Source organism: Corapipo altera, unplaced genomic scaffold, assembly GCF_003945725.1.
Source record: "Corapipo altera isolate COAL_440 unplaced genomic scaffold, ASM394572v1 47, whole genome shotgun sequence".
NCBI lineage: Eukaryota > Metazoa > Chordata > Aves > Passeriformes > Pipridae > Corapipo > Corapipo altera.
Genome location: NW_020884897.1, coordinates 3,086,946 through 3,114,792, shown reverse-complemented (window position 1 = coordinate 3,114,792; position 27,847 = coordinate 3,086,946). Strand labels below are relative to the sequence as shown.

Below are 27,847 nucleotides of genomic sequence, written 5' to 3'. Positions count from 1 at the left end.
TAGTCATGCTCAAAAATTAGCAAAAAATATACAGTAAATGAAAACTACATTATTTTTCAAGTGATGTGTTTGACACTGCAATTTACTATGTAAATCAAAAGCGGCATTTACAGGCAGCAGAAAGGAGGACAAAGAATTCATACTGAACAGTCAGGACTACAATGCAGAAACTGCTTTGAAAGTCTTCATAGAAAATAATGTGTTTTGCATCGATTATTCATCTACTTCTAAAACAACATGTCACACACGTCCAACAGGGAACGAAAGAGCCAGAATAAATGGCTTCTACTGTACTGACTCTATCAGGAGGCTTGTTTAGCAGATGTAATTTCAGAGTGGTCGTTTTGTCCATGTATTAAAAAAACACAACCAAACTCCAAATATATAATTATATCAAATCCATAATGAAAGAAGAGAGGATGTTTGGGCAGGATGGGAGCCATTTTGTTATTAAAATCTAGTACTGAGCTCATTTACAGTATCACCTATATCAGAGAAACTCTGGACTGTCTTCTTAGCTAATGTAAACAGCTATTTGCTCAATAAAATACTTTCCACACCAGATGTTTGCCCTAATGTTCAGAGTTTATAAAAACTAAAAATAAACAAGCCAAGAAACAGATACACAGAAAATTTTTTATTTAGGGAAAATATTTTTTCAATATAATTATATTAATCTTTATTCATATTTGTACTATTGGTCTGACAAAACAATTAACTAAAGGTGTGACCACTTTAAACTCTTAACATGATGCCTCTAAATGCCTCTTTTTGGGGAGGAGGGGGCAATTATATATTAGAAGACTATCACGTGCATGCTAAAACAGGCTTTACAGATAACTGCAATAGCAAATACTGTAATAAATTCAGTAACCTACCATCTGTTTGTGATTTACTGAGAAATATTGTACTGGCCCGTGGATGATCTGATGGGTTGAATTCCATGTTCAAATCTGGAAAGAACAGTACAAAAACATTTTTGATTATCCAATGGCATACACAGACTTTAGCCTTCTTTTCAATAAGACCAAGTTTACATACTTAAGCAGCTACTGTAAAACAAAATCCATCTTGAGGCCTCATTTTTTTATCCTTCCTCGCACAAGTGGTTCTTTTTGGCATGTAAATCATTTGCATCAACACAGCTTTGGGATTAGACTTCACTTCTAAGGCTGCTTTTGGATTAAGACAGATAAAGAAGCTTGAGAAGTCTGTACACAAGAAATCAGGAATTTCCCATTTACCATCTTTTTCTTCCCACCATGCCCCAAAGCCATTGCTTAGCACAGGAACACAGTTTGTTGTATGTAATTATAGAAGAATTAAGTATTGCAAACAAATGCACAACCCTCTAAAGACAGACAAGTTTCCAAGATTAGACAGGATTAAAAGAAGTAGTTATTGCAATGTAAACAAACCTAGGTCAGAGTGTTTTAAATGGTCAGGGTTAGAAAAACTTGGAACTTTCACAGATTAACATATTCCTTGCTGTAACAATTTAAGAAAAAAAAAGAAAAACACAAACAACAACAACAAAAAACCACACACAAACAAAAACACACACACCCCCAAACAAAGAAACAAACAAACCAAACAAAAACAACAACAAATCATTCCTAAAAAAAAAACCATTTACCAGGCTAAAAATTGAAATCTATTGTACACTATACAAACTTCTATGAATGCTATTTTCCCTATCAAGGACAAAATCCACTGAATTTACTTATTCCCAAATTCCACTCCACTACCAGTTTGTCAAAGCTTACATGCCTATATCCACTGGAAAACGTGCTACTAAAATAGTGCATAATCTTTTTGCATCTTTTGCTCTCCCAGTGTTGCTATCTTGACTTTGGTACTCTAACATTCTCTTCATCTTCAAATACACATTCTCTTGCATTTGATGCAGGCTTTTATGTGAGATCACATATGAGCACTGTTATGTTTCTCTTCTGTGATTATCCCAGGCTTTCTAAAATTCTCTCACTCTCCTTTTATATCTCTGTGAAAGATCAGCAAAACAGGAAATTAATCCCCAGGTCTTAGGAAAACAAAACAAAGTCTTTTCGTCCAGGGGTCAAATCTCTCTGTTCCTTCACCATCCATCACCATACTCTGCTCTCCTTTTCCCTTGTATTAAATAATTTACTAGGTCTTCCACTTCCCTGCTTTTTTCTCCTGACCACACACCTCTCTACAAATGTGCTTTCTGTTCATATTTTTCCCTTTTACGCTCCCTTGGTTTTCTTTTCTTCTCCCTGCATTCTGCAGCCCATGAGATGAGCAGCCTGACATGCTGCTGCTACCTGGGCATAACTTTTGGAAAAAACATTATCTTCTTTCCTACATGGAAGAACCTAGAAACACAGAAGTAAAATTCCTCAGTTGCAAAAGACTCTTTTTATTATTATTATCATTATCATCATCATCAATGCCACAAAAGAAAAGAAATCCAGGAATTTCAAGGGAAAGCCATTTTGATACTCCCAGAAACCACAGACAAACCTGGAGAAGATCCTAGGAATGTCATCTTAAGCTAGGAATTCTGACTTCAAAGGGCTGTGAATTAGAATGTTTTCATATTACTCACTGCATCTCACTTAGATATACAGAATTAAAAAATAATCACCCACAGAGATAGTGCTGGTAAAGACTGTTTCTCATTTCAGGACAGTTTTTCCATTAAGCTGAATTCAAGATGCTTTTCATTAAGTGAAGAGTAATCAGCATGTAAAATGCAAAATACGTTGTCTTTTATCATCTTCTTCGTCTTTTATGAAACAACACAATACATCACAATAAAAAACCCCACTTTTAAATCACTACAGGTACTTTTTCTGCAAATATTTCAAAGTACAGCAGTGAAAATTCAGTCAATAAAATAGGACCAGCAACATGAAATTGAATCCAGCTTACAAGACAATGGAAAACAGCAAAGCACTTTGTTCCTTCAAGCCTAGAAAATTATCTGTTCAAGGAGTAATAACAACCTGGTACAGACTCACAGTTTGTTTGCAGGGCTGAAAAGAAAGAAAAAACAATTGCTACATCTTGCAGTCAAGTTTAATCTCTTTTAAGATTCCTGTGCTACAAAAGGCTATTTTGCAGAAGCAGTAAACCAACAGAGGACTTAAAAGTCTGTCTTCCAGAAAAACTGTTAGTCTTCTGACAGGAGCTGAAAAAAGGCCAGCAGAACCCCATCTCAGCAGCTGCAAGAGGCCAGTCCAGGGATTTTGAACCACCTCAGGAGAGGCAGCTGCCCACAGCCAGGGAGCAACTGTGGCTCTTCCCCACCGCTGAACCCCACAAAGCACCACGTCCTCTTCCCTACACATCCCTTCTCTCACATCCTCCCCAGCAACAGCAACCACCAAACACATCCATCCGTCTTTCTCAAACTGCCTGCACAAAAATCAGAGGAGAACATGGGTAAGGGGAATGAAAAAGCCTGTTTTACCCAGCACAAGGTGGCCAGAAGAGGACAGGTGCTGCCGAGAGAGGCTGGCTGCCCACCTCCCTCTGAGGAACAGCACGAGTCTCGTGGGCTTACAGGCAGAAGAAAGCATTGTTTGGTGTGTATCTGCAACTCAGCCACTCCCAGCTCCCGCAAGGACAAGCATTAGAGAAATCCAAACACCACACAGGCCATCAGTGAGACAATCTCACTGCAGGCCACCACTGCTGGCACACAAGAGTATTAGGATGGATGAATTTTCATAACATGTGAGTAATATTTCAGTCTCTGGTTGTTCTTAGATGTCTTAAATCATTGCACAGCTTGAAAACAAGTGTCTTTTTGAACATGGCAGTGGGTTCTTACAGATCTGTCACTAGAAATCACGTTACAGAGGAAAAGAGATCAAACTGCAGATATAGAGATATCTGAAGCTAGTAACTCATCACCAAAGAGCATTATCCATCAAAAGGTTAATTCTGTCCTTAAGAAAATAATATATTCATACTGTTTTAGTGTTACTAGTAGCTCTTTCTAGTATTTGAAAACTACCATGAAAGCCAGCCATAATAGGAAAAGTTTACCCATTTTGTAATGAAATAGCCAGAGATTTAAACTCACTCAAGTTATGCTCAACTATTCAAAAGAAAGGAAAATAAGAAGCAGAATTTCAGTTATTGAAATCTGCACAAAAATGTTCTCCACTGCTAGCAGTCTGCTCTGTAATTCATCATAGCCTTCAAAGGAAAGATTTACAGTGGGTACTACTCCCAGCAGTTACCCAGTATGCCAAAATCAGCTTTTAAGAAAAAGCCACTGTTTCATAGATAGTCCAAACCAGAAATCATTCACTGTAGATGTTCTTTCAAGTTAAGCAGATTTGGAATATTTTTCTACATCTTTTCCTAGTTCAAAGATGAAGGTTTTGGTTTTGTTCTTTTTTTTTTTCACTACTAAAAGATGGTAAGGTTATGCAAAATGTAACTTACTACCTGTAAACAGTCTGACACCCCATGAAAATTTCAGGGTCAATATTAGGAACCAAAGGTTTGTGTATATAAATACATGTATACATACACATGCAAATATCTACAGATGGATAGATAGACAGATGTATATTTAAATGAAACCTCATTTTTGGTTAGCCAAGGCAAAGTCCAACTCAGGTACACTTCAGCTAAGAGAGCATGTGTCTAACAGAATTCACACAATTTTGGAGGATTTGGGCAAGAACAGTTACAAATGCATGCAAATATATTTAAGATTGCGTTCTCTTATTTGTTTAGCAGCAGCCAAAAAAACAGTTATTATAATGGCCATTATGATGCATCACATCAAAATAAATTCACTCTCCAAGGAATAAAAAGAGTAGATTTTGCATATGACTTAATTTGGTACATAACCATAGTGAAGTTTTAAGACAACCAAGAGAAACATAATGAGATTCACCCTGTACACTGTGAGAAACTTAGTTCCTAAACCTACAGCAGCTGCATTCAAATATGGCCATAAAAAGAAGCAAACTGTAAAACAGTTCGGTTTCAGGCTTGGGCTAAAGCTCAGGCAAGATTTTAAATCTCAAAACAAGATCTTAAAAAGCATTACTGAGACCAGAAATACTGAATACAGTCTCAGTTTGCACTTTTTATAGTGTAAAAAGGGTTAGAATAAAGTTCAGATGAGTATAGAGGCAAGCTACATGAATGGCAGACTGCTGAAAATGCCTTCAAATGAGAGTTGAAACTGTTTTGCTGATGAAAAAGGAAAACTAGGAGGTGTCTGCAGTTCACATGTAACTTAGTAAGTACTAAAAGCTCTCTCTAATCTAGCACACGATATAACAAAAACAGGGGAAAATGAAAGCAGAAAGAAAGATCTTAATTACAACCCTGGATGAAAACAGAAAGAGGATAATTAGGCACTGAAGCTCCACACCCAAGGAACATGCACTCAACTTATCTTGATGTTTTCCCTCTCTAGAAGATTGCTCCAGCCAAACATCTTTGGGCTTTAGTCCAGCATGAGTATTCAGGCTCAATTTAAGAATAACTACGCAAGTTACTGGCTTATGATTCATATGCAGGTCAGATCAGATGATCCCATGGGCCTTGAGCATAAGTTCTATAAAATCATCAGAAATAGCAATATTTAAATTATTAAGCACAAAACCTCTGCAAATCCCAGTGGCACATCTGTAAACTTTCTAAAACTGCACCAAACTCTGCTGCAATTCTTCAGAAAGAGCTACATTTTCAGGCTTGTGGTCAGAATACATTATGCAAGATAAAAACAGTAAAGGATGAGACTAAATCTCTCATGGCAAAATTTTAACAGAAAAACCAACTGCTTCTTAAACTCATGAGTCTGCTGTGACAGAAACAGGCATGACAGGAGGATGAAAGATGGGTGCTGTAGCAACAAACTTCCGACCAACACACATCAAAGCTTCTGTCATGACACAAACAGGAAAAACCAACACAGTCGCTGCTTTTCCAACACTGCACGTGAGCTGCAGCAGGTCTGAAAATGTGTTTATTCTGTCAGAAAAATAAGATGTTATTTCCTTCCTTGTGAACAATTAAAGTCAGGTAGTTTGCACTGCCAAAGCTCTGATGCTGATTTGATAACAGACTAAAGGCTAAACTGAGTAAAACACTGGGTTTAGACTTACACAGTTCTGAAGTAATCTGGTGAAACTACTTACTTTCCTTCCCTTCACCCCTGGGACCAAAGGCTATCACTGACACTGCACAACCACCACTATTGTTAAAGAAAGAGACAGTATCCTGCATCAATGGCCCATCATATGCTTGAAAATGAAACCAATCCATGTTTCTTCATCCTGTAAGATTATTTTTTTTTTTTAGTTATGTAAAGGTACTTCAGGTAAGAAAAGAACAGACTTGTTCTTGCTGCAGAGGGAACTGAGCTGACCAGGCACTACACAAATTACTTTACTACTCTACCATCTTTTCTTCTCACACAGCCTGACATTACAGAGCTACTGCCCGGTACGGTCTAGTGGGTGGAAAACAACAAAAACACCACAAAGGTGCTTATCAAGGAATTACAGGAATGCAAACCATGAGCAGTGTCTAAGCCCTATGCATTTCCCAGCTGAAAACAATCACCACAGGAGCAAACGGAAAGGGAAGCACAGGTGACCCAAGGGAACGGAATAGTTTCATGGAGACATCAAGGACACGCTTTCCACACACCCTGCTAAGGGTGGCAATCAGCTCGGCTGTGCCTCCCTTGCCTACGCCGCTTCCGAGGCAACAGCAGCGCCTGAGAGGTCATTTTGTCCAACTGGCAGAAAGAGTGAAGTTGCTGCTCCAGCTCTCGGTGTACCAGCCTGTATGAATGACCTGATGTCATCTGTGAGAAGAGAAACAGAAACAGTATTCTCCAGGCAAATATGGGGAGGTAAGTTTCCCCAACACTGAACCTAGAAAAAATTGCTGAAATAAATTTCAAAAGTCTCTTGAAAAAGAAAATCTAATTACAACTTATGCCTTTTTGCTCCTTTCTTACTCTGGTGGGCTGTTCCCCCCTATTAACAGCAATTAGCCACAGGTATAGTAATGAAAATACTTCCTTAAGCATTATTATGTTATTAGCATTCCCTCCGGAGCTGGTAAGAGTTAAAAGGACACCTGAGCTAAGAGGATCTCCCTCATCTATCTCTAGTCAAATGAAGCTAAAAACAAAGACTAAAACAGAACTGAGAGCAAAGAAACAAGACTGAAAAAAGCAATCTCTCACTATTATTATCAATTTTCTTAGATTTTGTTTTAAATCACCATAATTTATGCAAAAGAGGCATCATACAATCTTACATTTGGAAAACCCTATGACTATTAAATCTAGTAGTAAAGTTTACATTTGAGATTTCTGTCCATCAGTGTCTCTAAAACTGGGCTTCACCAAACACTGGGACTAAAATAATTCACAGGGATAAACAGATAAGGTACTGGGACGCTTTCTGTTTAGAGGTTTTTATAACTTTCAAGACAAAATAAGACTGAACTGTTATAGGCGGATTTCACTGGCTAACAACAACTGCACCTGCTTTTACACTGAAGCTTCCAAGATGTGAAATCCACTACTAAAAGTTTCAGCTCATGTCATTCAAACAGCACACAATCACGGCATGAAGATTTACCAGTATCAGACCACAAGATTTATCTGTACCTTTTTACAGTTCTTCATCTCAAATGTAAGCAGCAACTAAGCTACCACAAATGAAAATGCCTCTCGGCTGCATGCAGTATCCTTGTAAGAACGAATGTTAGTGATCGTGTTCCAATACACTTTAACAGTGATTATGAAAATAAAAGAAAGCTGGAAATTGGAAGGCTTCCAAGAGCCAATTGGCTGGAAGGGTAAACTCCTTCAGGTTTGGCTAGGTCGCTGGAAAAACTTGGATGTGATCTTTGCTACCCTGGAGCTATGGTATTCTCTGCCTTCCATTCCAAGCAAACGTCGGGCATGACTTTTCTCAGCAAGCTCCAATTACACGGTGACTCTGTTCCAGGCTCTGCTCTGATCTTGGGTTTCGAGGGAGACAGAGATAGTTCATCAATAAAAGGAGCCCTCTGTGGCAAATAATGCTCATTTCTGTACAGTTATTCCTGACCAGCCAGCCAAGTAACAAAACAGGGCAGTTCTCATGGGCACAGCTGTATTTATTTTCTCTTCCACAAGCAAAATCACAGTTATAACTTTCCACAGGCTGAACAAAGTTTGTATCCAGGATTTTTAGTTTTGTATCGTTTTTCAAGATTTGCTTTCCCTTACACAGCAGTCTCTCCCAACTAACTAGACACATCTCAAGAGTAAATTAAATTATTTTATGCTATATGATGCATGTCCCTTTTTTAATGTCTCCTTACATTTAGAACATGAAAAATACCAATTAATAAATATTTTCCCTCTCAAATTCACCTCATGAAAGTTTTTCAGATATTCCAGTACTGCATTTGTTTTTGCTTTAACCGTAACCAAAATCAATTTTAAAAGTTTTATTGATATATAAGACAAAATATAAGAAAAAATATAATAGTGTAAAGACTTGCCCATTTCCTCCCCCTCAGGAAAATAAAGAGGAAAAGACAATTTCTTCACATTACATGAATTCAGCATGGACTGAAGACAGCAACAATGCAGTGCTATTATTCTGTGAGAGAAGAATCTCTGTGCTTTTATTAACTGAGGAACATCCCCCCTTTAAACACAATTGGCCACCGTAAAAAGTGCCTAATACAACACATAAGGCTGTGTATACATGTATTTCCATCATTCTCAAATACTGCTCCTCTGGCCTTTGAGCATAACACCGAATCATTGAATCATAGAATTATTTAGGTTGGAAAAGACCTCTAAGATTACTGAGTCCAACCATTAACCCAGCACTGCCAAGTCCACCACTAAACCATGTCCCTAAGTGCCATATCTACATGTCTTTAAAACACCTCTAGGGATGGTATTGTCAATGAAAGGCTACACAGTCCAATGAAGCCTACAAAGACAATGCTTCAAAAGCAGCAGCATGACCTTCAGGCAACCTAATTTCCACAGCAAACATCCAAGTGAAAAGTTGAAATAATAACAATTTTTGAATGTTAATGTTTTAAGATGAAGACACTAAATACTGTTTCTGGTAGAAGTTAAAAGCAAGGAGAAAATCTAAGTAAAAGTACTCTGAGATTAATACTAGTGTGAAGACAAATACCAGCTGGAGGAATATATTCTACTGCTTTTTAAGATTTCTCAGTATGCTCTTAAAAGTTATTCCATCTTCCAACCTGTTCTAATACCCTAGCAGTAAATTCAGTCGAGATAAATTAAGATTGGGTAACAGAAGAAATTGGTCATGAAAAGGCAAAAGAGAAATTTAGGTGCACTACTCGGTCCTTTTTTCCATTGTATCAAAGAACAACTAGTAGTCAAAACAGAGATCCTGCTTTAAGAACATGAATTTTATTCAGTTATTTTGAAAAGTAAGCTATGTGATTAATGGAAAATGTAAATATTTGAGCAGGTTTCGATAACCAAGGATTGAAAGGAAAAAAAAATATTCAGAATTTTCAGTTTTTTCCTTTTGCACTGTTCCAGGTCTTTGGAACACGTTCATAGTGCGCATACAGCAGAAATTGAGGGCAATTCCCTTTTAGGACCTAAACGTGAAGATAACTGAGGACACAATCCAGGCTGGAATCAGGCTAACAGTTTGTCCTTTTCCTTCAAACCTGTAGCTCAAAGGAGCATTAACTGTTACTGCCCAGGGAGGTTGTGGATGCCCCAACCTTGGCAGTGTTCAAGGCCAGGTTGGGTAAGGGCTTGAGCAACCTGGTCTAGTGGGAGGTGTCCCTGCCCATGGCAGGGGAGGGTCAGGACTAGTGATCTTTAAGGTCTCTTCCAGCCCTTAACATTCTATTGTTCTGTGGTGACTCAATCACTTCTCTGGGCAGCCTGTTCCAGTGCTTGACAAGCCTAGAAAGAAGAAATGTTTCCTAATATCCAATTTAAACCTCCCTTGGTGCAACTTGATGCCATTTCCTCTTGTACTCTCACTTGTTACTTGAGAGAAGAGCCTGACCCCCACCTGGCTACAGCCTCCTGTACAGAAGTTGTAGAGAGGTATAAGGTCCCCCGAGTCTCCTGTTCTCCAGGCTAAACAACCTCAGTTCCCTCAGATACTTCTCCTAACACTTGTGATTCAGACCCTTCACCACCTTCACTGCCCAGCACCTCAACGTCATAAAGCATGATTCTTCTTACAGTACCCTAAAACACCTGAAGTGTAAATAAACTAAAATACAACAATGGAATGCAGCACACAGTCTATTATAAAAGCCAATTCTTAAGATCAAAGTATCTTGACACAAAAGCATATCACTTTTCTTTCACTTATCCAAATGAAAATCTAAGTCTAGCAAAGTAGAACAACTTCTCAAATATGGTACCTGTAAGACTTTCCAGTTTCCTGTTAAAATTAGCAAGAATGATGACAAGCACGCGTGTGAACATGCCTCCCTTCCTTCCTGACAGCCAAAGATAGGCTACAGCACAAAGGACACTCTTAAACATTCTGTTAAAAATTGTCCTCCTGGAAAGCCAATCTTTTTAAGATAATTAAATTGGGTGCTTTTTTTTAAAGAAAGTTCAACAGAACCTAGCCCAAGAATCACAACTGGACCCAAAACTTGTTCATACACAGGATATCCATGGCATGTGCTGAAATAGAGACAAACTGACTCCAGAGATGAGGAAAAACAGTCCCTAAGTTATTACTGTTTTTCACGGACAAAAATTCATTCTAAACCACCATTTTCATTATACGGAGAATACTGCCAGACTTTTGAAATGAAACAATTGCATTGGGATAGAAAGTGGAGCCCTGTGAGGCCATCAAAGGAAGACCTCACATCACTTCTGACTCCTTGGCAGGTTCCAGTCAAGCAAATACAGGCAACCTAAATAAGACCCAGCAGGCACAGCAGCCTCCCTCGAAGGTCTCAGAACTGCAATCAACCACCTGCATCAACTCATCTGGAGGAACACACTGTCAGGGACACACACGTGAATCCAAGCTAAGCTGGTCTAACGCTTTTCACCAAAAGGCAAGGAAATGCACCCGACATTTCAGTTCTGCTGTTGAAGTACAAAGATGGGGTAAGGTTTGCCATTGTTTTTTCAGAAGCACAGTCTAGTCTGAATATTATAAGTTATATAAACAATAATATGAAGACCTTACTCACAAAAAAGCTTTTTTTCTCCAATAATCATACATGATATCGTTGCCATCAAGTAATGCAAGATGCGGAAAGAAACCACAGTGCAAATTGTAAGAGCATCTTGCTTTGCACCTCTGCGCTTTGCTGTGCATCGCCCATCGTTGTTTCTTTTCTCACTGATGACCTTTCCATTTTGTTACTAAACAACACTTCTGGGCACTTGAGAACACAGTACTCAAGTTTCCCAGTTCCACCTTCTCTCTCAATAGCCTTCCTCGATTAAAGGGCACAGAGCCAGCTAACACAAGCTGTGATCATATCACCACGCATCCCTTCGGAAGTGTCTCCCATTCCAAGTGCATTTCTGTACAAGGCAGCAGAACCTCACCACCTGAACGGCTCCATCAACTGTTTCCAGTGGGATTTATTAACACCTTAACTACTGCCCAACTTTTGTCAACACCACTCATGCTCCACTTGCGGCACATGTAGCAACAAAAGGAACCAAGCCACTGTCCTATTATTAACCTCAAACTGAAATTCATGCATTTCTTTAATGCCCCTGTGACACTGAGCACCAAAAATGCCTTTTCCCTAACACATTTTTACTCAACTTAGACACTACTTTAAAATGAATTTACACTGTTCTATTAGATCCAAAGGTCGACAGAATGGAATACAAAAGGTTGTGAAAAATCTTTTTTTTTTTTCAATTATTTTTTTATTCCCCCAAATCTTCGTTTGCGAAGCCTAGCCATGAATTAATTTTTTTTTAAATCTTATTTTTCTTCACATAAATGTATCAGAAAAAAATTACCTTATGATTCGCTTACCACTCATTATAATCACTTTACGTGATACATGTAAAATTTTTTAGCTATAAACACAGTATCATTACAGACCTAAACAAATTACATCAGCTGCTGCCATACCAAATTACTTTACTTGTTGTGTCAAACAGTGCTACTGCGCTCTCCACCAAGAAACATCAAGTCATCCAAGCCCCAAATGAGGCTGGCTGTGAACGCAGCCACTCTTGCCACAGATTTAACCCAGAGGTTAGCAGCTGGCAGGGAATTATTTGTCACTGAGCCAAATATGCAATACCAATCAGCAGAGTTGTTGGGTTAACCTACAGCAAAGTGAAGCAATTTTACTTGAAGATACAGATCGATACAAAGTCATCAGCATAATCATCATCATTTCACAGCTGAGCTGACATTATAAGCCTGAATCTTAGATTGAAGCATGATCTGCAGCTTTGCACCAACATGGATGCATTTCACCATTCCTGCAAACAGACATTACTGCCACGCAAATCAGTAAGAAGCTGAATGACCTTAAGGATGCATTATGTTCTGCAAATCAGGACACAGGAGCTTGAGCTGCAGCTCAACTCTACACCTGGAAAAAGGCACCTCATAATAGTGATTCAAGCTCTGAGGAGCCCTCCCACCCACCAGCCCAGCAGGGCAGGACGAGCTTACCCTTCCTCATTACTTTACTGAAATGATTTTTAGAAATGCCAGAAAAAATGGCATCTTTCCAGGCTCTCTTCTTTTTTTCTTTTGCTTCCCTACTGAGCTGTATGACCTAAAGTTAAAGTAAGTAGGTAATCCGTGAAATACAAAAAGAAAAGTATTGATCCTGGTTTCTCAGAAAATTTAGTGGAAGTGTATTATAAAGCACTTATAAAGGTACCTCTGTGACTTCATGGGCAGCAGCTGCTTTTTTAATATGTAAAAACATAATTTGCAATCTTTTCTGAGGAACACCACAGGATACTTGGTAAACTACAATAACAGGCTTTCAATTTTTCCCCTGCAGATTTGTATTCACATGGCAACCAAGTTACCATGCTATCAAAATACAGTGTTAAAATCACACATACAAATTGCCATTTAAAACTGAAAGTCAACTGATACTAAAAACCTCTCATCAGTGAATCTCTACAACTGTGCATGTATGAAAAATGCCACAAACATATACAGCTAAAGCACGTGTGCATGTATGTGCACACGCCTGACCCTCTGAGCACTTCCATTACTCAGGTGTAGTGCTGCCCCTAGACCCAGGAGACTCAGTCTCATTAAAGTCTGATGGCAGAACATGTACAATACAGCTTGCTGAATATATACCCACTTCAGATGCAGCCATGACATTAGTGCCCAGACTCCAGACACTACAGCTTCTATAACCTAAAGCTCTGTGACTTCCACACTTACATGTCACATATACCACGGAAATTGGAGCAAGAAGAGGGAAAATGATAATTAAACCCTGAAGAAAAGATATATAGATCTTTAACTGACATTTATCCTCAGTCTATGAATTCTTGAATTGACACTTGTTCTCAGAAGATTCAGCTCAGAGTCATTAAGTTCTGATCTTGGAGAAGTATCTTATAACAACTGAATATGTTGTGAAATTGTCACTGTAAGAGTTACCGTTTCCAGTGTAATAAAAAGCACTATATTGATAATTTGTTATTTGTTGTGAATTTATAACAATCTAAAACATCACCATCTATCTTTGTTGTGATTTACTGTATTAATTTGAATATCTGAATAGCTTTAAACAACCACAGAAAAGTCTTAAATTTACTTTTAAATCAAAATCGTACAGAAATGCTCTGTTCTTGTCCTAAACATGAAAATACTCCTGAGATTACACTGGCTCAATACCCAGGACAAGTAACATTCAGTCTCAGAGCAGCAACTAGTTTCAGATCCAGTATCTTGCAACATTCCAGTTCCTGGTAAGAGCCCTGGGCAACTGAAAAAGAGATAAAAGCAACTTCCTATTTGTTTTCTTCCGAGTCAGGTGGACAGAGACATTGCATATAACATTCAAGTCCTCAGGCTGACCTGAACAACCACAAGTAATGCAGCCATTCTAAATTAAGGTAGATAAAACCTTACCAGATCAAACTCAGAACAAGGATACCTGTGCCATTGGTAAGAAGGGGGAAGGTCCCTGTGAAACAGCAATCCAAAGACAAGTCTCAGAGAACACATGCAAGGTTAAATTAAGTACAGCAGGGACCAAAAAGTTGAAAAGGGTACTGCTATTTCCATTACAGATGAGGAACTGAGGCAAAGGAATAAAGACAATGCATCATTAAAATCCTGGTGCCATTCTGCACTTAGTCCACAGCTCTCTAGGTCAGACTCCAAGCCTCGATCTAGATGGGCAGAAAAAGAAGAGCACATACTTAGGGGGGCCACAGGACTACCTTGTCCAAACTTAATAGTTACTTTTAGATGTCATCCAGTTGCCCCTCAATCAACAAAACATGCAGTTTTAGAAGTGCGTTTTTTTAGTGGCTATTTCACAGAATCCTGAAACAAATATTTGGGATAAAACAGATGTGTCGTATTCTGGACATACAGATTCTTTTCCACTGGAACAGTCAATTGTAGTGACAAGCTCAGACTAAACCAAGATTCAGTCACTTAAAGTTAAATCAAACTAATCTTCCCTTGGTTACCAAATTTCTGATTTGCCTGTGTCACCCAGGACAGGCCGCTGACTGGTCACTGTGCATCGTGAATGAAGCTGGACTCCTTGCCCTCACATCCCACTCTCCCTTGATATCCGTGAATCTTTCATTTCACGAGCAAATCAGTCTGGATTCCTAGAGACAATCTTTCCTTCACTGCACTGCCTGATGCACCACTTGGACCAGTCCATTCTTGGTACAGGATGAGGCAGAAATCCTGTTGAAAAACAGCATATGGCCATATAATATAAGAAAACTGGGAAAGGCAGAGTAAATTTCTTTGATTCTGTCTAATCTTGAAAGTTCTGGAATCAGTTTTCCTTCCTTTAGTCTTTTAAGCCTTTTTTACAAGCCATGAATACATATTAAGCTTGCTTGAAAATCTGGAACCTTTTCTAAGCAAAACTTTTTGCCCTGAGAAACCTCCCTGATTCAGGAGAGGACCTTCTAAAATGTCAAGTAATATTATCAATCAATTTGGTCTCTATTGTTCCTCAGGCACATCAGAGACAGACATAGTAGGACTTCCCTTATCTTTCCTGATACATTTATTGACAAACATACCAGGAAATTAATTAAAATATACATAAAATAATGTAATACACTAATCCGGTCATGCTTCTAATCATTCACATTGACATTATGTGCTACTTATTCATTAAGCAGTAGCTTATTTCAAGATTATGGGAACTGTGCCATGTACCAAGGCTACTGGAAAGATACATGCAACTGTCAGACTATATGTAATGTAACATTTTTGAACAAACACTCCCTATTATTGCCTGGCAGGGAAATGCTAATTTAACTCACCGAGTTCAGTTCTTCTGAGCCTTTTTTTTTTTTTTTGCCTTTAATAGCTCAACATATTCAAATGTTCATTGCCAAACTCAGACCTGTGGTCAACCCACTAGATAAGATACAATGAAAGCAGCAACAGTGAATTGGTACCACAGAACAGCTAAAATCCCCTCACGTGAGTCTTGAACACTGCTTTCAGAGCTGCTATGAGAAAACAGAATTAGAAAGACAATATATTAAATCAGAAAAGATAATACCTAATGCAGCATGCTAATTAGGATGATTTCATCGAGTCTCCTCCAAGACAATCTACTGAGAGAATCTACTGACAGGGAAGAATAACCACATCATTAGCAATTTGTACTGCTGTCAGGAAAGCATTTAGTCACACCATAGATAAAATGTTTAAGCAATTGCTAAGCAGACACGAAATTTTCCAATACAAATGCAAATGTCTAATCTGCCAATAAAAAATTAAATGCAGTGAGTCATTTTACTCAGGACAGCAATTCCTCATCTCAAATATCATCACAGGGTTTTTAATTAAAACACGACAGTTGACATCAAAGGAGAGGTTTTACTGGCACATGCTGTATGTATAAAAGCAGCACCTAACTGAACTCTGCCCTTAAAAAGTGAAAGAGTCACCACCTAAAATGAACATGTGGTATTTACCTGAAGGTCCTACTCTTCTGAACAACCTATTTTTAATAATGGTGTCCTGATAGTGAAAGTATCTGGATACAGAGAAGGAAAGTGGAGCAGGTTTTTGTAATGGAAGGTTTTGTCTCTCAGACTTCCTGAAGTTCCTTAATGGGATGAAGAACATTTGCATAAGGGAGATCTGGTAAACACACAGAATCACAGAATCAGTTAGATTGGAAAAGACCTCTGAGATCATCAAGTCCAACTTATGACCAAACACCACCATGTCAAGTAGACCATGGCACTAACTGTCATGTCCAGTCTTCTTTAAACTTCTCCAGGGAGGGTGACTCCATCACCTCCCTGGGAAGCCCATTCCAATGTCTAATCATCCGTTCTGTGGAGAAATTCTTTCTAATGTCCAACCTGAACCTCTCCTGGTCAACCTGCCTAGGCATTCAAAAGCCTTTAACAAGGTCACCTGTTTCTGAAGCTAAGCAAACATTAAGTCCTCCGAAAGGTCAGACACAAATTGCAAAAGTGATGGGGAAGGAAATACAGGATTACATGGTCACTTTTCAACAACTGTTCTCTGTTTTTTATCCAACACATTCAAAACCATGAAGTGATTTTAATAAGATGGCAAAGTCTGCAGTTGATAGGATGTAACATCACAAACATTCTTCATCAGCTATGAAGAATGTCTTTACTGGTCAACAAAATGGCAGATGTAGGTAAAAGCAGAAAAGCTGGAGTACATAGGAAAAAATATTTGAAATTCATCTTCAAAATTATAAGCTTCAAATATTCCTACTTAGGAAATATGTTGTAGAAATTGGGAAAAAATGCAATTATTATGGACACACTCAAATCACCCAGAAGGAGGAGGCTCCTCAGTAATGCTGTGAAACTACTTTCCACACAACACTGAAGTTCTTACAGCATCAAAGGGTTCAAAAGGGATTAGACATGTTCTAGAAGACAAATTCATTAAGAATTGGAAAGTACATAGTAACAGCTCAGGGAATTCCCAGGATGCAGTCTTAGGGCAAATATTGTGTGTTCCTTTGTTTTATTGTTCTGGCAATGGCTCATGGAGGAGACAGTAGAGAAGGCTTGTCAGAACTCCAGTATAACCAACAGTGGTCACATTAAAATCCCGTTACTTTGTCATCTGACAAACCAGCAAAATAAACAGCTTAAATTAAACCAAGTAGGTCCTTTGTCTTTTAGAGCTACTAAATATATGAATTAACTAAACCTAAAGCATGGAATATATTAGACCAATGTGTACTTTTTTAAGCAAGGAACAAAGCTGTCACTGTCTTGTAGTTTAACATTAACTAACTTGTCTCCACTGCTGTAGTTTTGTCAACTTTCCAGTATCAGATTTATGGCAGCATATGGACTTTCATCCTCAGAGAGCACCTTTGTGCTCTTCATCCTCAGAAGCATTTGTCCTTCTACTAGCTGATATTCTGGAAAGTAGCAAATGGGGGTACTGCATGACTTGTACACTGACCACAGAACCCAAAATATACGAGTCAGAAGTGAAAGAAGTCCAAACCAAATTTTCAGTAAGGGCTCAATTTATTGATCTGCTACAGGCCACATTACCACTCCCAGTCAACTCTGAGGTCAGTGAACTGCTCTACTGCAGTTTTTCTGGTTGGAATAATGCTCATGTACCATCTAACACTGCATACATGTTGATCCACTGTAAATTGCCTAACGATCTGAACAAGTACAGGAAGAATTTGTCACGAACGTTCTTTTTCCTACTGGTATAGATCTAGACTGAAGCCATATATTAAAACATAACTCTGATTTGTAAAAACAAGGACTAGATTTTCTAGTTCTGCATGAAAAGTTTACAGTACTTTTGGGTAGAGAGCAACAGAGGCTTTAGGTTTTGAGTTTGGTGTTTTGAGTTGTCTTCCTTTTTCTTCTTGAAAATGGATTAAATGCAGAGGATTTTGTAGGTCCTTCCTATCTATGAAAGAAACATAGGAAGGATTTCAGATTCCATCTGGGTTATGTTGCTTATTGTGGTCCCTATACTTGGCAGTGGGCAGTTGCCCCAGGTATGTGGAATAAAATCAGAATGGCCTGGGTTGGAAAGGAACCTCAAAGATCATCTAGTTCCAACCCACCTATCATAGACAGGGCCACCTTTCAATAGACCAGGTTGCTCAGAGCTCCATCCAACTTGGCCTTAAACACTTCCAGGGATGAGGCATCCACAACTGCCCTGGGCAACCTGTTCCAGTAAAGAATTTCTTCATAATATCTAATCTAAACCTACACTCTTTCCAGCTGAACCTATTCCCCCTTGCCCTCTGCTCTTGTAAGAAGTCCCTCTCCAGATTTCTTGTCAGCTCCCTTCAGGTACTGGCAGGTCACAATTAGGTCACCCCAAAGCCTTCTCTTTTCCAGGCTGAACAATCCCAATTCTCTCAGCCTTTCCTCAGAGGAGAGGTGCTCCATCCCTCTAAATCATCTGTGTGGCCCTCCTCTGGACTCGCTCCAACAGGTCCATGTCCTTCCCGTGCTGGGGACCCCAGAGCTGGATGCAGCACTCCAGAAGGTCTCACCAGAGCAGAGGGGCAGAATCCCCTCCCTTGACCTGCTGCCCACACTGCTTTTGCTGCAGCCCAGGACACAGGTGGTTTCTGGGCTGCGAGTGCACATTGCCAGCTCATGTCCAGCCTCTCATCCATCAGCACTTCCAAGTCCTTCTCTCCAGGGCCGCTCTTGATCTGTTCATCCCCCAGCCTCTATTTGTGCTTGGGATTGCCCCAACCCAGGTGCAGCACCTTGCACTTGGTCTTGTTAAACTGCATGAGATCCCCATGTGCCCACTTGTCCAGGTCCCTCTGGATGGCATCCCATCCTTTAGGTGTGTCAACAGCACCACTCACCTTGGTGTCACCTGCGAATTTGCTGAGGGTCTTTGTCTATGCCATTAATGAAGATAGTAAATAGCTTGAGAAACAGGAAAATTGAGTATGGAATACACTAAAGAAGAGAGACATGAAATCAGAAATGGAAAGAACAAGAGGCACTATACCAGACAGGCAACACTGTGTAAAATACAGGAAAAAACAGAAGAGCTGCCACAGCTAGTAAAAGAAAATATCCAAAATGTGAAAGCCTACTCAGCAACAGGCAGGGAGGGCACTGAACCACTGGCTCATGATTTAGTACCTATCAACTTTTGTTGAATGCTTCTACTGGTATTTGTTAAACAGGTTATTTAACATATAGCTTACAACACACCTAATACAACAAAGTGAGGTTTGACAAAGCCTTGGCTGTAAGGAGGGACTGAATTCTGACTCCACCGGCACCTACGTCAGGCTACCCTGCCACACATGAAGCACAGCACTGCTCACTGAGAGACAGAGAAACTTTTAACACTTGAATAAATGCATAGCAAAACTGCTACTGCTTTTTATACATCCCAAGACCTTGGTGGAATTATTTTTGTCAATGTTTTTCAAAATACCACAAGTTCACATTTCTAAAAATTGGATGCAGGAAAATGTTTTCATTCTGACACACACTTTTTGAAACAGAGTCAAGTGGACACAGACTTTTCCCCACACTTTGTAAGTCATGGCCATTGCAAGCTAGAGAGGCAAATCAGAAATGGAACATCACAAAACAAACAAAAAATACTCTGAAACTGTCATGTTTAAATGTTCCCTCACTGCCTTAAATTTCTTCAAAAACGTGTGAAGGTACAACTCTGTATTATGATTTGAATGACTCAACTGACCTCTGAGCACCCGCAAAAAGGCAACAGAATTGTCCTTCTCTGCCTGCCCCTCAGTCGCATCTGAGTTGTGCAAAAAATGGCTTGAGTGACCAGCTTCACCTACTGCCTGTGATCAGTTTGGATCTCATCTGTACTTCATCCTTGCTAACCTCCCCCCCCAAAAAAAAATTCCCTGCTACTTTTTCTGTAATATTGCTGCAAAATTTGGCACTTCACGGCCTCCTTATATAAAAGGAGAATTAATTTCACTTTGATGTTTGTACTTTGTCCTAGCAACATGAAACACACAGAATTTGATTATATAATCTCTAGATATGGGGGAGGGATTTGGAGGCTTGCCTGAAAATCTGCCACTTCTGATGCATTCAAAAGCTCGACAGCATGTTTTTCCAAAGTACACATCCATGTAGCTGAAATCACAATTGAGTTCCTTCACTCTACATCATCAAAAAAATTACAAAAAACCCCCAAAAAAACCAAAGCCACAAAGGCAAGAGGGTAAAATAAAAAAAAATTAAATCATGCAAGACATCTATGCAATAACCTGGGCTTGGTCCTGCCATAAATGAGGAGAACTCCAAATAAGTAAATAGATTTACACTAATTTATACAATCCAATAACTTCAGTGGTTTCAGTCCAAATACCAGCAGATCAGTCACCGCAAAATACAGTCACCAGAACTGACACTGACGTCACTGTTGTTGGCAGCTTTTTCTGAGAATCTGTGGCCTGGTTGAACCTTGGCCTTTTTTCAATAAACGCTCAGGCATGTAACACATCGGTGGTTCCAGTGACAGCAGTGTTAGACAGGCCTTCCCTGTTCCCTTTATCTATCACTCTTCAGTGTGTCTTGGTCTTACAGCAACTGGAAGCCTTCCAGTTATCAATGTGGTCAGTCTGGTTTCATTTACAGGCTAGCAATTTCAAAAACACCACAGAAAAAGTTTTAACATTCACTTTTGCAACGTTAAGAAAAGTTCCAATTATTCTATTTGAAGATTCACAGAACTGAAGAAAAGCACACAAAAGAGACAAGGTTCAAGTCAACATATTTTTACAGCACAAGTACTAGCAAGCTGAATCTAGCTGAAATGTATAAGCCTTTGAAAAATCATTAGCATCATCTTTGTTTTCCTTTTCAACCTTTAAAAGTTGATGCTGTCCCTGATCTGTCTGACTTCAAAAGCAGAAAATTATTTGTCCTCAATATGATTATATCTGCATACTGAAAAACACTTTATGAATGTTTTAATTTTTGATGTTTGAAACCTCCACAACTGGACACCAATTTGCTCCCATATAAATAATTGGAAAACTGCTGGTCTATTCCTCAAATTTTTTTGAGATCTTAGTCACTTTTCACCAACACAGGCAAGAAATCCCTCAAGTTACTTTGGTTAACTGAATATGAAAATATATTCTGAAAGTCCACAGTACTTAATTTCCTCAAAATACCAGGGTGACTGAAGAAAGAGAAACAATTTTTAAGATATCCATGTCAAAAGTCTGCCATGTGCCTCATGCCTTCACTTTGGGTACATACCTTGTGTTTCACACCTCCAGGCCATCACCTACCAGTACTCCAGGTACTGTCTTTTCTTCAACACAGTAACAGGAAAGTTGTCACTGCAGCTGAGTCAAAAGGCTGAGAGTCCCAAGATTCAAGCCAAGATTCAGGTAAGCCTTCAACTCTGTCAGGGATTCCTAACATTGGTATATTGATTGCTGACACTTTCAGAGGAGCAGCTGTTTCTTGCTGTAAGTTTGGCACACAGCACCTCAAGGCTCATGCAGCACTGTGTAAGAGACTGTCTGCACTAAGGCAGCACAAGTTCATTTCAAATCAGTAGTTATGTGTAATGATTCAGAGGAATAGTTCACACAGAGTTTATAAAAACTTCTAGATTTTCAGAAGTTCCTACTAAGAAAGCTGCCCTATCCTGGCATGCCTTTGTCTATCCTTTCTGAACAGGACTTCAGTATGCACCCACCAAAATAAGATGATTGACCTAAACTAAATATTTGAAGAACTAATGAGAATGGTTGAAAAAGCTACTTTTCCTAGCTCAGAAAATGAGTCTGGGAACTGGAAGACACCCAGTGAGCCAAGAGGACAGAGCTGACACAGGCAGGTTTGAGATGGGAAAGGAGGGAATATGAGTGCTCTTACAAAAGAATCCTGGATCCTTCTCCTGAGCCAAAGCAGAGTTCCAGAAGAGAAAATAGACCAGAGGGCATAGACTTTTGCCTAATCTGTGTGTAATTTATACTACTGAGTAAAGAGCAACGATGTTTTAAAATAGTTTAAAAGTATAGGGTGACACACCCCTAGACATGCAGTGGATGTCCCAGAAAGCCAACATGGATAGAGATCTGGGACACTGTCATGTTTAGGTCCCCAAATACCCTGGAAGTTAAGACAGATCTGAGAGCTGAAGGCAGTCAGGATGTTGCCCTGTCCATTTTGTGACAGGATAACAATAAGCCTAAAACCACGAAATCTTTCAGATGTGCCAAGAAAGAACACAAAGGCATCCTGAGATACAGAAAGCATAGTACATGTCCCAGCACTGCTCAAATCCTGAAACTGAGAGGAGGTTGAGGAGTGTTCAAGTAGATTGGTGTCAGTTCCACTGATCTGACCAGTCAGATCAACTCTGGAAAAGACAGGATACCACAAATGAGAATTCCTGCACTTCTACCATGAGGTGAATCCATCATCTCATGAGCAAGTTTCCACTTTTTGACACTGCAAACAGCAAGCATGCAAAGAGATACTCTTGAGGTTTAGGCAACCATACAGGCAGTCCATGTTGGCCTACTCCCATTTTCTCAAACCTGTGAGACCAGAAGACAGCAGAAAACTATTAAGTACTTTCCTCAAAATCAAGCAGGTTACATCTTTTCTTCTGTTAAGCCATAAGCTATTTTTTTCACTTTTGTTCCAAGTTTGTCACATTAGTGTCAGAAGAATCATATTTTTACAGAGGGCATCCTTTCCAAATACCGTTTTGTTCACTTCTAACTCCTAGGTGACTAAAACAAACATGCTAGCCAAGACAAGACAACCTGGTCTCAAAACAGCTGTAAGAAATTTCTGCTGAAATGCTTTTTTTCACAAGTAAATTTTCCTCATTATTATTAACTGTCATAAGAAAATCTATCTCTCTGCTCTCCCTCCCACTTCTCATCACTAGAAAAATTTCACATCCATTCTGTAACAAATTAGTATGTCTCCAACTGTCAGAGGGTAACACATACACAAGAGGGGTATATGTTCCCCTCAATCCACCCTAAAATTGTTCTCTTCAATCCACCACAGAAAGCAATTAAAAAAAAAAAAAAGAATTATTAGAACAGAGCAGGAGTTTTCAAAACATCTTTATTTTCCTCCTTTTATCAACATCAATTTTTCATATCGGATTTCTCAGAGAAAAAAAAAATAACACCACCAACAGCATTTTTAAAGCCACCTTCATATTGCCTGAAATGAAAAAAAGCACATGAACACAAGTATTTGCCAGTTATGTATAACCTCTGTAGTATTTACAGACAGATGGCTGTTTCCATATTAATTTTCCTTAAGATATGTACTTTTCTGCTGAACAAAACTCTCAACAGAAGTTTTAAAAACTTACAAATGAACACATCAGCAAATGAAGTACAGAGGCCATTAGGCAGTCAATATTGTCAATTTATCTATAGGACACTTGGCAGTAATCCAGGCTGTACTAGTCTTTACTGTACTCACAGAATCTAACCTGTTTCTCATTTGCTCACCTAATTTCTAATTTCCACACTGCAACTCCAAGCTTCAATTATCTTCTATTGATAAAAGCAAGAACAGTAAGGGCCTAAGAAATGATAGACCACTGCACAGAGAAGGGAATTCCACCACAATCAGTTATCTCAAGCCTTCATTATTTGTAGGGAGATGAAGCTACATACAGTTTATTGCTAAAGATCCTTTATTAAATCTAAACTAAAAGATGATCCTATCATGCCATTATTATTTGATCTCTACCCAGGCCAAAAGTAGAGCTTGAAGTAGAGCTTGCTATGCAATACCTTCTTTCTAGTTCACTCCAACATCTCCTGCAAATATTTACATTCGCAACACTACTGGTGAAGCCTGGTGTCGACTCAACTGCTATCTCCCTGCTCTGTTCTCTTGAGGAGATTATTAGACTCTTAATTAAGACATTTGTATATACAAATTATTTTGGGAACTAGAAATATTATTACACTGTTGGAAAAATTAACTCTTCTGCTCTCAGTAGCATAGAATTGAACTTTGTGACATGTTTTGGGTAAGTTACCCTTCAAACTGGACTCCATTATTACTTAGTCTTCAGTAAAGTAAACAAAAATTAAAATCCAAATAATCAAAAGTAACCGCTTCTACCACCAATATAATAATTCCTCATCTCAAAGTACAACTAAATTTGTCTAACTAGTAGCAGCTGATGATCATCCATCACTTATTTAACCATTCTCTCCCTTATGTATGTCCCATTCCATCCAAGCATCTGCTCTAGTACGTCCTTTCACAATAACTTCCAATGCTGCCGGCCTTTGAATGTTCCTCTGATCACATCTTACTGGCTAATAAAACATTTGGAGAATGTCTCTCTAAATACTGTCTAGACCACAACAGGCTACAAAAGCTTTGCCAGAAGCTTCCACTCTCTTTAATGAAAAGTAGAATATGTGCACCCAGGCCTCAACTTCAGACATCATTGTACAGGTGAAAAACCTAAGAAAAATAAATCAGCTAACAGTTAACAAGTTGGTATAAAATACATTTTTCAAGAGGGTGCCAAACAACAGTAGATGACTGTATGTACAACAAATTCAGTGTACTTTACACCAGCAGCTACATCCTGAAGGTTTCTGCAAGAATTTCTACTCAACTGCTGCCTGTGGAGAAGCACTCATGGCTCTGCAGAAGGGCTGCTTGCAAGATGTGAGGCTGTAGCTCAAGCCCTCACAAAAACCTTCTGCAGACAAAAGATCCACGATCCTTCTACAAATTCAGGGTGAGATGCAAATGAGAAAAAAAGGGAAAATAACAGAAAGGAAAAAAGTCTAAGCAAAGCATAAAAATGTTACTGTCCAGTTCTAGATAGAAGTCTCGAAGCCCAGCTGTTAATACAGCTCTAAAGCCAAGGATTGGTGCTTAGTGAGAACAAATTTCATACTTCTGTTTCCAAAAGTCTGTGAATAATATTATCCTACAGTCTCCTCTGACTGCCAAAGGTTTGTTCCGCAAAACTCCTGTGTTGCTGTTCCCAGTCAAAGCTGAGGCAGAAATCAAGGTAAGATGAATGGGAGGGGAAGTGAGGGTCAAAGGAAGGTAATTATATAAGGTATATAATATAATTAAGTCATTTCCCTCACACAAACCGCCCCTTCCTCCACGACACGTGACTTTTGGTTTGGGTGGTCAGTAACAGGAATGGAGTGACCCAAAAGGAAATCTTCACTGCCTCAAGTTCTTGAATACTTGGTGCAAACTCACACACCATGTGTGGTATGAAAAAAGCCCTAGTCATTAAGTAACTTGGGAGCTTTGTCTGTCAGCTTAGACATTGGAGTGTTTGCTTAATTTTTCCCTTATATTTTCAACCAATGCTTTAAGAAGCTTCAATTGATGCAAGTTGCCGGCCAAACATTTAACCAGCTTGTGTCAGTAATGGCTTCTTCTCCAAGTGCAGAACCTATTTTCCAAAATATAACTCATAAATTCAATTTGAAAAAAGGAAAGCCTGCCTACTCTGAATAAAACCAGTAGAGATCAAATCATTAGTTCTAAATTTCAGAAGGATAAAGGATCTAGAAACCGTACAGGAATAGTTGCTAGATATTCCTCCTTAATTAGTTAAAGAAATACATCAACACTTTCCGTCTACTGACATTCTTAGCATATGAGTTACTTTATCCCCTAAGACAACTTTAGCTAGCTTTGTGCATTTCTTTTAAATCCTAAGTTCCTTTCAAATAGAGCTTGACATACATGACATTTAAAAGTGAGTTACGTGTTAGCACCGTTTCAAGTATATATTTTTATCAAGCACAACTATCACTACAGACACCTTTGAAAGCACAAAATATCACTAGAAGTTATCCTCTCTGTACATCAGACAGCTTATCATTCTGAAGTAGTTTGCATATTGTTAGTAATAACATATATTTGGGGAACCTTATTATCATGTAAATTAAAAACTATCATTTAGCATTTTCTAGTAGAAATATAAAAATTAACCTACTTATAGTTTTATCTTTCATTGAATATAGTTGCTTATCTAACCTGTAGATCTTTCTTCTCTGGTAAACAAAAAAAAATACTATACAAAAGAGATTCAACCTCTTCTACAGTTGCTTATGGAACAGACATTTTGCTGACAAACTGCTCCAAAATCAAGTTTCTATTAATAAGCACTTGAAAATATAAAGTAAAGCTTGCCATTTAGAATCTCGTTTTTTGTTCTGCACCTTTGCACTACTACACAGTTAAATTCCTTGTTATATACCAAATGAACTGGCACCCTGCTATCATTCTGCCATATTACAACACTGGCTGGAGAACACCTGTTGGTTTTGAGCTACAGTGATCAACGGATGAATGATTACATCAGCAGACTGGCAAACAGATCTAGTTTTAAATCACAAAAACATATGCTGTGGCTTTATGATTTCAAAGGGAGTCATCACCAACCATTAGTGAAAGTGAATAGGAATATCATGCTCTCCCTATTTCCAGCTTTGATACCTTGATCTGTTTTCACTTTTTCCTTGCCAAAATGTTTGAGATACTTTAGGTGTTTGTGAAAGATGTTCCTTCTTCTTGTTTTTTTGGTTTGGTTTTTGGTTGTTTTTTTTTCAACTGGACTATCCTCAGATCTCAGAGTTTGTTCCGGAAGCTTTTTAATTAAAAATTACACAGTTCTCCTGTAAATGTTCTCTTTTTCATCTTGCTTGAACTCCCACAAGTCTAGCTTCCCCCAAAGACAGATCAAGAGCAAAATTATGACAAGTGCCTGCAACGTATAGAAACATCAGGAGGAACAAAATTAACAGGGAGCAGAAACTGACTGGAGCATGTGAAGGAAAAAAAGAGGTTCATTTGTACCTCTCATCAGGCATTTCTCTAATAATTGATTTTTAGCATCACCCTTATAGGTGGTAATTGGCTGCAGTGACTGAAAAAGCAAATGAAAAAATATCATCCATCCTCCCAATGCAATTAAAAACCTTGCTCTTGGCCTACTCGCTACTAGGTCAAACAGTAACAGAAAGATAAAAATACTCCCTGTGGGACAGGGCATTGGAATACTCCTGAGTCATCCTTTCAGTTCTGCCAGTGACTCTCACTACCTGTAAGGACTTCCATGCACCTTCTCAGTGCCATGAAAACTAAAACTTTTTTTTTTTTTTTCTGTGAAGGGTGAGAAAATCTTGCACCATGCAGCTCTGCTTCTAATAAAATGCAACTTTGGAATCTGGAATGCAAATTCAAAGAAAACAGTATTTCACCAAATCTCATCTTCCCTCCCTCCCATTTTACACAGTGGAAGACAGCAAATGGTGCACCTCAGAAAACATGCCAGAGGACCAAGACAGTAGAACTTACAGGTAACTTATCCATTGGGACAGTCAGCCACTGAGGAAAGGGGTAAACCTGAAAGTCCATCATCATTCCCTCCCATCCTTATTCACATTCTTCCTCAATCTTTTTTATACGATACGGTGATATGTAGCTATAACAAACCTCATTTAACCTAATTATTTTTAATATTACAAGAATCAAAAATGTTGAAGAGGCTAATAAAAAAATCAGGAATGACAAAAATAAGAGGAAAAAGTACGATAAATTGCCACTCTAATGGACATAGCATAAAAAAACACAATATGATTTCACTTTCTA

General features: G+C 38.7%; 1 protein-coding gene across 4 annotated transcripts in view; it reads right to left on the bottom strand.

Annotated features, from left to right (window-relative positions):
- The window catches only part of CCNY (cyclin Y), a 123,185-nt gene that overhangs the window by 48,257 nt on the left and 47,081 nt on the right, over positions 1-27,847 (bottom strand). For all 4 annotated transcript variants that reach the window (XM_027648389.1, XM_027648391.1, XM_027648392.1 and 1 more), the window contains one exon: positions 879-953. In XM_027648389.1, the coding sequence (XP_027504190.1) occupies positions 879-953 (75 nt within the window). Of the gene's footprint in view, positions 1-878; positions 954-27,847 lie in introns of those variants that run through there.